Source organism: Centruroides sculpturatus, unplaced genomic scaffold, assembly GCF_000671375.1.
Source record: "Centruroides sculpturatus isolate CEXI.00-Female unplaced genomic scaffold, Cexi_2.0 scaffold1916, whole genome shotgun sequence".
Taxonomy (NCBI): domain Eukaryota; kingdom Metazoa; phylum Arthropoda; class Arachnida; order Scorpiones; family Buthidae; genus Centruroides; species Centruroides sculpturatus.
Genome location: NW_019386278.1, coordinates 47,964 through 60,920, shown reverse-complemented (window position 1 = coordinate 60,920; position 12,957 = coordinate 47,964). Strand labels below are relative to the sequence as shown.

At 26.2% G+C, this 12,957-nt stretch overlaps 1 protein-coding gene across 3 annotated transcripts in view; it reads right to left on the bottom strand.

The window, feature by feature from the left end:
• Positions 1–3,751: 3,751 nt before the first annotated feature.
• Positions 3,752–12,957, bottom strand: part of LOC111614378 — a 28,133-nt gene continuing 18,927 nt past the window's right edge. Inside the window, exons 1-2 of one of the 3 annotated variants that reach the window (XM_023355751.1) lie at positions 4,512–4,651; positions 3,752–4,430 (exon numbers count right to left, since the gene is read on the bottom strand). In XM_023355751.1, coding sequence (XP_023211519.1) covers positions 3,928–4,386 — 459 coding nt within the window. In that variant the 5' untranslated portion in view covers positions 4,387–4,430; positions 4,512–4,651 and the 3' untranslated portion in view covers positions 3,752–3,927. Of the gene's footprint in view, positions 4,431–4,511; positions 4,652–12,957 lie in introns of those variants that run through there. The other 2 variants (XM_023355750.1, XR_002754918.1) reach the window with 2 other exon arrangements.

Below are 12,957 nucleotides of genomic sequence, written 5' to 3'. Positions count from 1 at the left end.
GTCTCTGTATCAAGAATCTACTGTATTTGAATAAGACAACAGTCACTACAACATAACTATGACACAACTGGAGAAGTAACCAAACAAAAGATCAATTACTATAGGCTTTCTTCAGTTGATCTATAGCTGTTGGTCTTTCAATTTGTTTAATTAAATATATTGTTGGAATTACAGGAAGTGTACTGCTTCTTTTGTTTAGTCATTAACAAGGTTAACTGACTTTTGGACCATCGTGTGTTTAATCTGACTTCATTTTATTATTAATTACATCATACAACTTTTTAAATAAGACTATTTATAATTTATAAATAAAAATCAATAAAAAAGAAAATTACATTTAAAGTTTAAAGTTTTTTTCCCTCTGTTTTAATTAATATTTTCAGAAGATTAGTGAAGATTAGTTGCATTGTCTAATCACCATATTGTATAGATTTTTATCGTTTTTTGTGTTTTAAACATCAATAATTTTTTTTTTAAATTGTGAAAAAGAATGAGCAAAAACTTATATATAATACGTCAGAATGATAAATTACAAAAAACTGAACAGAACATTTTCAATAAATATTCAAGATAAGAAAGTTATTAAATAATAATAGCTTAAGGGAATTGGGAAATCAGGGATTTTTTCCTCCTAAGAAAACTTTTGATGTGCTTTGTCATATCACTAATGTTGAAGAATGAATGGGTATAATTTATATTAGCTCATAAGCAGAAAAGAAATAAGCTGAAATAGTTAGTTGGTTAAAAGTACTTTTTAGTTATTTAAAAAAAATTGAAAAAATTATTAATACTGATGAGTTTTAATCAATAATTAAATAATTTATCTTAGCTGAAAGCTTAAAAAGTTTCAGTAAATTTGCCTCTCTAGACACTTCAAGTTTAAATTTAATTTTTAATTTTATTTATATTCAACTTAGAGTCAAAATAAAAGTTCAAATTTATATTAAATATTCACATTTATTTAATATTCAAACTTATATCCAATTTTTAATACCTTTCTGAATAAAATATTTTGCATTTCAATTTAATATTCACCAAATTTGATATGAAAAAATGTTGAGTTCCGTTTGTTTATCAGTTAAATTTTCAGGAGAGTTTAAAAAATTATTTTTTAAAATTTCAAACTTTAATGGAAAACAAATCAAGTATAATCGCATTTTTTAATATATTCAATAAACTTTTACTGATCGATAAAAGGACGAACGGTGATAAGTTTTACGTTTCAAAATCGTTAAATACCAAATTTTATTCAAAATTATTAACAAAAACCGATTTAAAATTTAGCAAAAATGCTCTCTTCATATATTTTCAAGTTTACATCCGTTTTTGACAAATTTATGGAACTGTAACTGATAGAAAAAAACCTGAAAAATTTAGCTTCAGCATAAGTATTTAAATAATTAAATACTACATTCTATATGATATTTATTTTAAATTGTCGATATATTTAAACAGAATCTTGTGCGACATACTGTATTTCAAAGCATGTAAAGTACTGACATTTATAATTATTGAAATTTGTAAATATATCATGCAAGTTTTCCTTTTGATTTCCTGAACAAGAAAGAAAACCGAAGTATTAGATAATAATAATAATAAAGAAAATATATTCGTTTGTTATTTTTTTTAGAGATTTATTTGTAAGTAAAATTTTGAATATAATCTTATTTAACTATAGTAATTGAAGCATTAATTCTTGAACCGTTAGAAATTATTTCAATTGGAATTTTAAAATATTACAAGAAAGAATTTTAGATAAGATTTAAATATCTTGAATATGGATTTAAAATAAATTTTTAGTTATTTGTTTTTCTAAATATTAAAAATTTATTTAATCAAAAAGAATTGTAATGTAATTAGTTGCAGATACTGTACTTTTTAAAAATTCAAAAATCAGTTTTTTATATTAGTTTCGTTATTCATATTTCTCTTCCATGTAATATTCAATAAACAAATTACTGTATTTTTAAATACAGTAATTTATTTAATGTAAATTACTGTATTATTAAATACAGTAATTTACAGTAACATTTGAAAAATTTTTAAATAATGAATTATACATAAATTATTTTTGAAATATCTCATAATATACAAAACTTATAAGCATTATCTTAAAAATCGATTGTTCATTTGATGTCGTCTCATTTAAATCTTTCCTTTTAGTAAAAATCTTTAAAGAAGACATTCGACTTCATAATTACACATTAGTAAAATGAGAAATTTTGAAAATACTTTCAGTAATTTTACAGAAAATAAATATGAACATTCGGAAATTCGTGAATTTCTTTCAAATAATGTTTTTGTAAAGGAAAAAAAAGATAAAGTGGATTCTTTATATTTTAAAGGTCGATCGATTGGATAAATCGAGCAAAAGATTGACATTGCTTTAGGTGCTGTCAATGCTGGATAGTTTTTACACTAGATCCCTCCGATCTCCATTTCAATATGACACTAACATCTGCACCATCTGGATATAACAGATTGGTGGTTTTATATATGAGAAGATTGAATGAATTTAATTTTAACCATTTTCTAGAAAGATTTTTTTTGTTGTTGCAGATTGCATTCAATTATTAAAATTATAAGGAAATTGTATAAATTGAATTTAGAAATCATATCACATCGCTCTTAACAGAGAGTAGGCGATAACAGAGTTTTAGGTCATGGTTTCCTGGGGCATTGATAAGTCTTAACAAAGTTTATTGCTGAAAAAAACGAAAAAGTATATATAAAAATATCGATTTTCTTTTGTAAAAATATCACAAGAAGTAAAGTAAGTTGTCGTGTTAAGCACTGGTTTAAATGATCCTTAAACAGTTAAGTGATTTAATGATTACAGATTTCTTTACATAAGAATCAATTATATGCCATTGTTAAAATATAACTAAATCTTTTGTATAAATTTTCATTAATAAATCTTTAAAAAATAAAATTAAAATTTACGTAAACATGAATATTAAACACATAATAATTGCATTTTTAATTGGAAAATTTTAAAGGATTTAGGCTACTCTTAATTTAGAAAATATTCTTACTGAAATTATAAAAGGAATTTAAAATGATAAATCGTTTTAAATTATCATTAAAAAAGAAAATTATGCATTAAAAATTTAAAATAATAAAAATAAAGTAAATGATTATTAATGTAAGATTTTTCCAACTGTGCTTTTATGATAAAGTAAAACAAGGTTAATACACAAACTCTTTATTTATCATAAGATTGAAATTATATCAAACATTAACATTTTACATTTAGTGAGATTAATAATTTCTCTTTGTTATTTAACTATATTTAATTTTAGTTTGATTAAACTTTCCTGCAATGAATGCATTTATCTATTGTGACTAACTTCTAAATTACTTGCTTTGTTTCACAAATTAAATCTGACAAACCATAAAATATAATATAATTATTATAGTATATCATTATTTAAAATATTCTGTTATTGAAAATAATTTATTTTATTATTAAAATAATTGTTTTTATTATGTTATATATTTCCTTAATTNGGAATTTCCCCACTGTATACGTACTTTTTAATATCAATTAATGAATTTTATATATAAATAAAACATTTATATATAAAATTTCAATCTAAAATCCTTATTTTTAAGGTTATTACTAAAAATTTCAATTAGTAAAATTAATTTTACAGAGAAATTTTATCTTTTAAGTACAATGATAACTTACATTAGTTATGTATACACTGAAGCAAAGTACAGTATATACTAAATACATTTTATTCCGAATTTATAAATTTTAAACAGTAAAAATTGATGATAAAGTGCATTAAGGCATAATAAAGGCTATATTAAATGTATGATCCACAATGGATCAGCATTATTCTATATAGCGTGAAAAATTAATATTGCTCCCTATATAGATATATATAAATCTTGCCATTTATAGCTGTAGAAATGCACCAATTAAACAAACGTCACTTTACTCCCTAATTGAGTAGTCTGAGGTATAGCATTAACTGTATTTAAAGCTTGGAGGGCCAATCTGTTTGCTAAACGTGCTCTATTTGTAGAATGTAGATACTGTTCATGAGCGGCATTTATATATTGACGGTACATTTTACACTCTTGCTGTTCTTTAGCTTCTTTTCTCATATATTTAATCATCATAATGCCTATACCAAACGAATAGAAAAACAGCACCACTACTATATATATAACGGCGTTTTTTTGATTTTCTGGTGAATTTGGATCCGATTTTTCTTCTTCGTTTTGTATACCAGAATTGTTTGAGACGTTCGAAGCTAGTGAAGCTAGATAATCGTTCAGATATCTTGTTATATTGTGACAATGAATAGTGATGTAGGCATTTCCTACTGGAAGTTCTGCACTAGCATTACTCATGTCTGTGCAGATAGCATTCATGGCAGGAAAAACGATCGATCATGTTTTATCCGTTTCAGCTTTACCTATGGAAACAAAAACTATTCATTATTTATTTATAACAACAACATTTTAACTTATACATTAATCTCATTCAAATTACTTACATTTATACAGCTTGTTTTTATTAATTAAGCTATAAAATGAAATATTGCTGTAGCAATTAATGAAACGTAAAATATCTTAAAGACAAAATGTAAATTTCTTTTTATTTTTCAGCAAGAATATAAAGTTTAAAACAATTTCCTGATATAAAACATTTTAAACTTTATTAAAAATTTTTATTTTATGCATATTTTATGCTATTTTAAATGCTTAATTTCATATTATGCTAATTTCATTTGCTTAATTTAAATTCATATTTTAGACATTAAAGTATAGTTTTTAAATATTTAAATATTAAAAATAACTTATTTTCAAACTTTAAATTAAAAAACAACAGATGTTTTTAATAATTTATCTATCTATATTTTTAAAAATAAATAAATAAAATATTTTTTTATAGTAAAAGCACATTTAGAAACGTATTCTTCGAAAACAAAATGTCACATTAAATTAAGATTTCACTTCTATGAACGTTTCGTGACTTTAACAATTTCATAACAACAACAACTTACCATTTATTTATGTTTTTACTGACAGGAGAAAATGTAAGTTCATTTTACCACTCATCTTGTTAAATCTTCACTTAAAGGTTCTTAGCAGGATAAGTGGCAAGAGATTTCGCTTTACTCTAATCTAACTTATATATCTTCTATATTTTTAAACAGAAGAAAACAATATATATATACGTATATTCTCACTTTATCTAAGAAGCAAATAGTCCATTTCAAAAATAAACATCATTTTTCTGAAAAATATATGGAGCACTTTAAAATCCACATGAACTTTCAAGTCTTATGTTTACATTTTCTTAAATTTAATGTGTTTGTTCGAATTAATATAAATGATTTAAAGTTAATAAATTGAAACATTTTATTTATATAAGGAAAATATAATTATTTTAGTAATTTTTTAATTAAAAATATTTTTTGATTGTTTAATTTCATCTGTTTAATCAAGTGTCTGTATATTGTTTCTCGAATTTCCGGTCTATTTCATTCCGGAATTTCCTGGCAGTTCCCGGCATATTTTTATAATGCAAGAAAGAAACCAATTTTATAGTTTAATTACTTGTGTATCACTTATATTAGGAAACTTTTTGTCATTTGGACTTATCTGTACATTTGCTATTTGAAAAATATTATTTACAAGAAAGAAATAACGAGTCTAACCAAAGTAATATATCTTATTTCGTTAACTCNCATATATACAACTATACATATAAATATATATATATATATACAACTATATATATAAAATATCAAAATCAGAAAAAAATCCATATCTTTTTATAATTTTTCATATTCCTTCCTTAACGACATTTGGTGATAGTTAAAATTATTGTAAATATTACTTCATAATGATTATCAAAAAATAATTTCAATTTTAAAATTTTAAAATTTCTTTACTAAAAATTTAATATTTTTTAGATTAAAAGAATATAAACTAATACGAGAAAATAAAATCAATCAGTGAATAAATAATGACTAATCTGATTAAGATTTCTAATGGATTTATTAATGTAAGAAGTATTTAGATAGGATGATAAAAGCAAATTCAAAATTTGGAGTAGACTGATTATAATTGTGACATACTGTAAAAGTAATTATAATTCTAAGTATGATGATAAACTAAACATGCGTTGGTTTGGTTAGAAAAGTGTACGCTATTACATTAATTTAACGTCATTTTATAGTTTCCGATTACAAAATAAGATATCCAGCAACGTGTTGCTGGATTTTTCATTTAAGAAACACTAAGAGACATTGGCACAAGTCAAAATTGTGTGTGGTATCATTTGTTATTAGATAATAATAAAAACAATTTTTATATTATTAATTATTACAAACTATATTTTTTTTTAAAAAACTCATCTCTACTCTCAAAATTTTGTCTTTTGACCAAAAAAGACAAAATTTTGAGAGTAGAGATGAGTTTTTTAAAAAAAAATTGTAAATGCCAATAACAAGGAAAATTTTCATTATATGGCATTTTATCTGCCTCTCGACTTTTAACCTCCTAAATTTAATGGCATCAATGCACCTTGTATGCAAGTTACCTTGTCAAATATCCTTTCTCAATCATTATCTCATCCTGAAATATTAAACGAAAAAGACGCCAATACACTCGGAATTTCCCCCTTTTTCACGTTTTTGGGTTCAGGGGATTTCAAAACGTCACAATTTAAAAAAAGCTGAAGGATCAAATTTGACACGACTGAAATACTTTCACGTCTTATACTTAACAACCAGAAAAATATAAGGAGAAATGACTAAACTAACGGAGAAGTGTACACTATTCTGAAAAATGAAATACATCTAAAGATGATAATTAAGATGAGAAGTAAAATGGTGATTAAGATGAGAACTAGAAGATGATTAGGATGATTACAAACTTGTAAGACGAGATTAAGTTGAGTTCTCGTTCTAGTTATTAAGATGATGAGTAGCATGATGAGTAAGATGATAACTACTCTCATTATTGCAAAATAACTATTTTTTTAAATTTTTTCTTTCAAGAGTCAAATTATTCAATATTTTACTAAACTAACAAAAACTATTAGGCTTTACACATGATACGTTTAAATCATGAAATATTTACAGAAATATCGGATTAAATATGAGCGATTTTGATTTCCTGTATATATAAAAATGATGAATATATAATCAATTAACTAGTTATTCATCTATCAAAAATACGTTTATATACAAAAAATACATTCTAATTTAGACAATATGTTTNAAATCTTGTATATATAATACAGGGTGGACCAAAAGTCAGTTAACCATTATAAAGACTAAATTACTATATTTTACAATTACAAACTTTATAAAAATCGTTTAAAATGAGATATTTTTGTTAAATGCACAAATTAAAACGTTTTACCAGATTAAATTATAACTTTTTAAAATTCTTTTAGTGTTTGCTTGAGAAATTCTTACCCGTTGAGTGACTTTTGGGTCAACCTTTTAACGTTCTTCAGGGAATACACAAGATGATAAACTTTATTTAGTTAAAAAATATTATTCTTTTAAAATGTTTAATTCATAATTATTTATTTTTTCAAATTATAAATGTCAAAGTTTAATATTCATTTGTATGGAATGTCTAATTTTTTAAATAAATAATTTTTTTCATATATCTAGAGCCTAAATAATATCAATTTTATCATGAAACATGCTATATTTTAGTAATTTTTAGTTGTTTTAAATCATTTTTATGTTATTAATTAACAAATTAAATTTTATAAATGTTTTAATGCAAAAAATGAGAAGTTTTAGAGAATTGTTTAAAAATTTTCATCATTTCTTACACTTGGATAAAAAGTGATTCAAAACATGGATTTTTGGTCCAACATCTTTCAGGACAAGGGTATCCACAAAGGAGAGCAAACGAGGCACTTGCCCTCCATGGATCGAGTACAAAGCTACACAAATTATAATCGTAAAAGTTATTAAGATCTTACACCCTCGACCATGACTATACTACAATCTACTTGTGAAAAAAACTCAAAATAATTTGAAATTTATTGATGCCCCTGGGAAATTTTATGCGGATGCACGTTCCAGAGTTATAAAATCTTTTTCAAATATAGTGTGGATTTATTGTTATTTTTTAGCAGAAAATCGTGTTACAATAATCTAAATCCAACAAGATATGTAGCCTTTCTCTGCCAAGTCCTGTTGAGGTACGACTGATACGTCAAAGGTTCTGTATAACTATAGGAACATAGTGGAATTGTTCGCATACTTCATGAAAATTTCCAATACAAAGAATTTACAAAGCGTAAAAATTATAAAATTCTGCTTTAAATGTTTGTTTGTTTGTTTGTTTGCTATACATTCCTAGGCCGTTTGACCAACGGCTACGAAACTCGGCAGTTACGTTTACATACTAAAAGCTTAGATAATGTACTGTACATCCCATCCCAAAAAATCTAATGAATTTCTATACATCGATTAATTTCTGTTTACATTTGATTCGCCGATTTAAACGTAGCCCCATCTATAGGCAAAAATTTAACAAAATAATAAATTAAATATAATTCTTATAAAAATGATATAATTTTAAAATATATATATTATATTCACTGAATTACTGCGACAGGTAGAATATAGCACTTGCCTGTGTGTAATCGAAAGTGTTATTTTGAAAATTTCCGCATTTAACGACTCGGATTTTTTAATTTCTGAATAGTACTCTCTTAATTCTATTAAACGCTTTTCAGTAGCCGAGTGCATAAAACCACCGAACTCTGGTAGTTAGTTAGTCGTAGGAAATTTGGCCACGTGAAATTTTCCAGATTTTCATCACGTTAGTAGCAGCTAAATGGGGGCCAAATTTCCATAAAAGTCCTCCCACGATGCATCCCCCTCGGCAGATCACTATGACATTGGAAAAGCGTGTGACCTTGTTACAGTTCTGTGGTTCTATAGAAGTAGTCTTTCTCGGAATAACCGAAGATTGTATTGCAATAAAAATAAAATAAATAATAGCATATATAATTTTTTATTGATTGCTTCCTTCTACAATCAAGAAAATAATCGAATTTTTATACTTATACGTAAGGAAAAATAAATAAGATATTTTATATATATTTATTGTCACAATGCCGATGTACAACTTTTCGTCGCAATGTTCTCAATTATTTTAGTAATGGTCTTGTACATCATACTGTTCCTATTAGCAATAGAGTTGTGCTGGTCATCTATCTAACTCCGTTCGGGAAAATTTTGAATCGAAGTAATGTGACTTCCGTTTCAAACCGGAAGTTCGTATATAATTAATTAGGGTCTCCTGTCCCTAAACATTCTCGACCTTTATCTAACTAACTCATTTCTCGAGATTAAGAACGGAGAGCAAACAGAGGACAACAATCAGAATTTATAGGTCTGCAATTTTTTCAAATTGCAGCCCAATAATGTTTCTATAAACGCAATATTTACGTAAACATATTTCTCGTGTAGTTTATACGATCTGTTGCCAAAATTTAAACACTTTATCATATAAAAGGAATTATTCTAGCATTTTACAAGATATTTTTTTAAATTTAAACAGGTCGTATGAAGTTTTTCGGAAGTTATGGTTAGTTAGTCGTAGGTTCGAGTACGATAACTTCGATTACGTACGGAGTCATCACAATGACATTCCAAATTAACAAATAATATAAAATATCATCATTCTAAGTTTACTTTTCACTCCAAATACAATATTAATGTTCCGGACAAAAACAAAATAGTTTTAAATATGTTTTTATAGAAAATGATAGCAAAACATATTAACAAAGGTAATAAAAAGGATCGTTTAGGGGGGAAAAATATGTTGATGCATCAATCTTGAGGCAGGAATCAATAATGTGTCTAAATGGAAAAGCATGTGACCTTGTTACAGTTCTGTGGTTCTATAGAAGTAGTCTTTCTCGGAATAACCGAAGATTGTATTGCAATAAAAATAAAATAAATAATAGCATATATAATTTTTTATTGATTGCTTCCTTCTACAATCAAGAAAATAATCGAATTTTTATACTTATACGTAAGGAAAAATAAATAAGATATTTTATATATATTTATTGTCACAATGCCGATGTACAACTTTTCGTCGCAATGTTCTCAATTATTTTAGTAATGGTCTTGTACATCATACTGTTCCTATTAGCAATAGAGTTGTGCTGGTCATCTATCTAACTCCGTTCGGGAAAATTTTGAATCGAAGTAATGTGACTTCCGTTTCAAACCGGAAGTTCGTATATAATTAATTAGGGTCTCCTGTCCCTAAACATTCTCGACCTTTATCTAACTAACTCATTTCTCGAGATTAAGAACGGAGAGCAAACAGAGGACAACAATCAGAATTTATAGGTCTGCAATTTTTTCAAATTGCAGCCCAATAATGTTTCTATAAACGCAATATTTACGTAAACATATTTCTCGTGTAGTTTATACGATCTGTTGCCAAAATTTAAACACTTTATCATATAAAAGGAATTATTCTAGCATTTTACAAGATATTTTTTTAAATTTAAACAGGTCGTATGAAGTTTTTCGGAAGTTATGGTTAGTTAGTCGTAGGTTCGAGTACGATAACTTCGATTACGTACGGAGTCATCACAATGACATTCCAAATTAACAAATAATATAAAATATCATCATTCTAAGTTTACTTTTCACTCCAAATACAATATTAATGTTCCGGACAAAAACAAAATAGTTTTAAATATGTTTTTATAGAAAATGATAGCAAAACATATTAACAAAGGTAATAAAAAGGATCGTTTAGGGGGGAAAAATATGTTGATGCATCAATCTTGAGGCAGGAATCAATAATGTGTCTAAATGGAAAAGCATGTGACCTTGTTACAGTTCTGTGGTTCTATAGAAGTAGTCTTTCTCGGAATAACCGAAGATTGTATTGCAATAAAAATAAAATAAATAATAGCATATATAATTTTTTATTGATTGCTTCCTTCTACAATCAAGAAAATAATCGAATTTTTATACTTATACGTAAGGAAAAATAAATAAGATATTTTATATATATTTATTGTCACAATGCCGATGTACAACTTTTCGTCGCAATGTTCTCAATTATTTTAGTAATGGTCTTGTACATCATACTGTTCCTATTAGCAATAGAGTTGTGCTGGTCATCTATCTAACTCCGTTCGGGAAAATTTTGAATCGAAGTAATGTGACTTCCGTTTCAAACCGGAAGTTCGTATATAATTAATTAGGGTCTCCTGTCCCTAAACATTCTCGACCTTTATCTAACTAACTCATTTCTCGAGATTAAGAACGGAGAGCAAACAGAGGACAACAATCAGAATTTATAGGTCTGCAATTTTTTCAAATTGCAGCCCAATAATGTTTCTATAAACGCAATATTTACGTAAACATATTTCTCGTGTAGTTTATACGATCTGTTGCCAAAATTTAAACACTTTATCATATAAAAGGAATTATTCTAGCATTTTACAAGATATTTTTTTAAATTTAAACAGGTCGTATGAAGTTTTTCGGAAGTTATGGTTAGTTAGTCGTAGGTTCGAGTACGATAACTTCGATTACGTACGGAGTCATCACAATGACATTCCAAATTAACAAATAATATAAAATATCATCATTCTAAGTTTACTTTTCACTCCAAATACAATATTAATGTTCCGGACAAAAACAAAATAGTTTTAAATATGTTTTTATAGAAAATGATAGCAAAACATATTAACAAAGGTAATAAAAAGGATCGTTTAGGGGGGAAAAATATGTTGATGCATCAATCTTGAGGCAGGAATCAATAATGTGTCTAAATGGAAAAGCATGTGACCTTGTTACAGTTCTGTGGTTCTATAGAAGTAGTCTTTCTCGGAATAACCGAAGATTGTATTGCAATAAAAATAAAATAAATAATAGCATATATAATTTTTTATTGATTGCTTCCTTCTACAATCAAGAAAATAATCGAATTTTTATACTTATACGTAAGGAAAAATAAATAAGATATTTTATATATATTTATTGTCACAATGCCGATGTACAACTTTTCGTCGCAATGTTCTCAATTATTTTAGTAATGGTCTTGTACATCATACTGTTCCTATTAGCAATAGAGTTGTGCTGGTCATCTATCTAACTCCGTTCGGGAAAATTTTGAATCGAAGTAATGTGACTTCCGTTTCAAACCGGAAGTTCGTATATAATTAATTAGGGTCTCCTGTCCCTAAACATTCTCGACCTTTATCTAACTAACTCATTTCTCGAGATTAAGAACGGAGAGCAAACAGAGGACAACAATCAGAATTTATAGGTCTGCAATTTTTTCAAATTGCAGCCCAATAATGTTTCTATAAACGCAATATTTACGTAAACATATTTCTCGTGTAGTTTATACGATCTGTTGCCAAAATTTAAACACTTTATCATATAAAAGGAATTATTCTAGCATTTTACAAGATATTTTTTTAAATTTAAACAGGTCGTATGAAGTTTTTCGGAAGTTATGGTTAGTTAGTCGTAGGTTCGAGTACGATAACTTCGATTACGTACGGAGTCATCACAATGACATTCCAAATTAACAAATAATATAAAATATCATCATTCTAAGTTTACTTTTCACTCCAAATACAATATTAATGTTCCGGACAAAAACAAAATAGTTTTAAATATGTTTTTATAGAAAATGATAGCAAAACATATTAACAAAGGTAATAAAAAGGATCGTTTAGGGGGGAAAAATATGTTGATGCATCAATCTTGAGGCAGGAATCAATAATGTGTCTAAATGGAAAAGCATGTGACCTTGTTACAGTTCTGTGGTTCTATAGAAGTAGTCTTTCTCGGAATAACCGAAGATTGTATTGCAATAAAAATAAAATAAATAATAGCATATATAATTTTTTATTGATTGCTTCCTTCTACAATCAAGAAAATAATCGAATTTTTATACTTATACGTA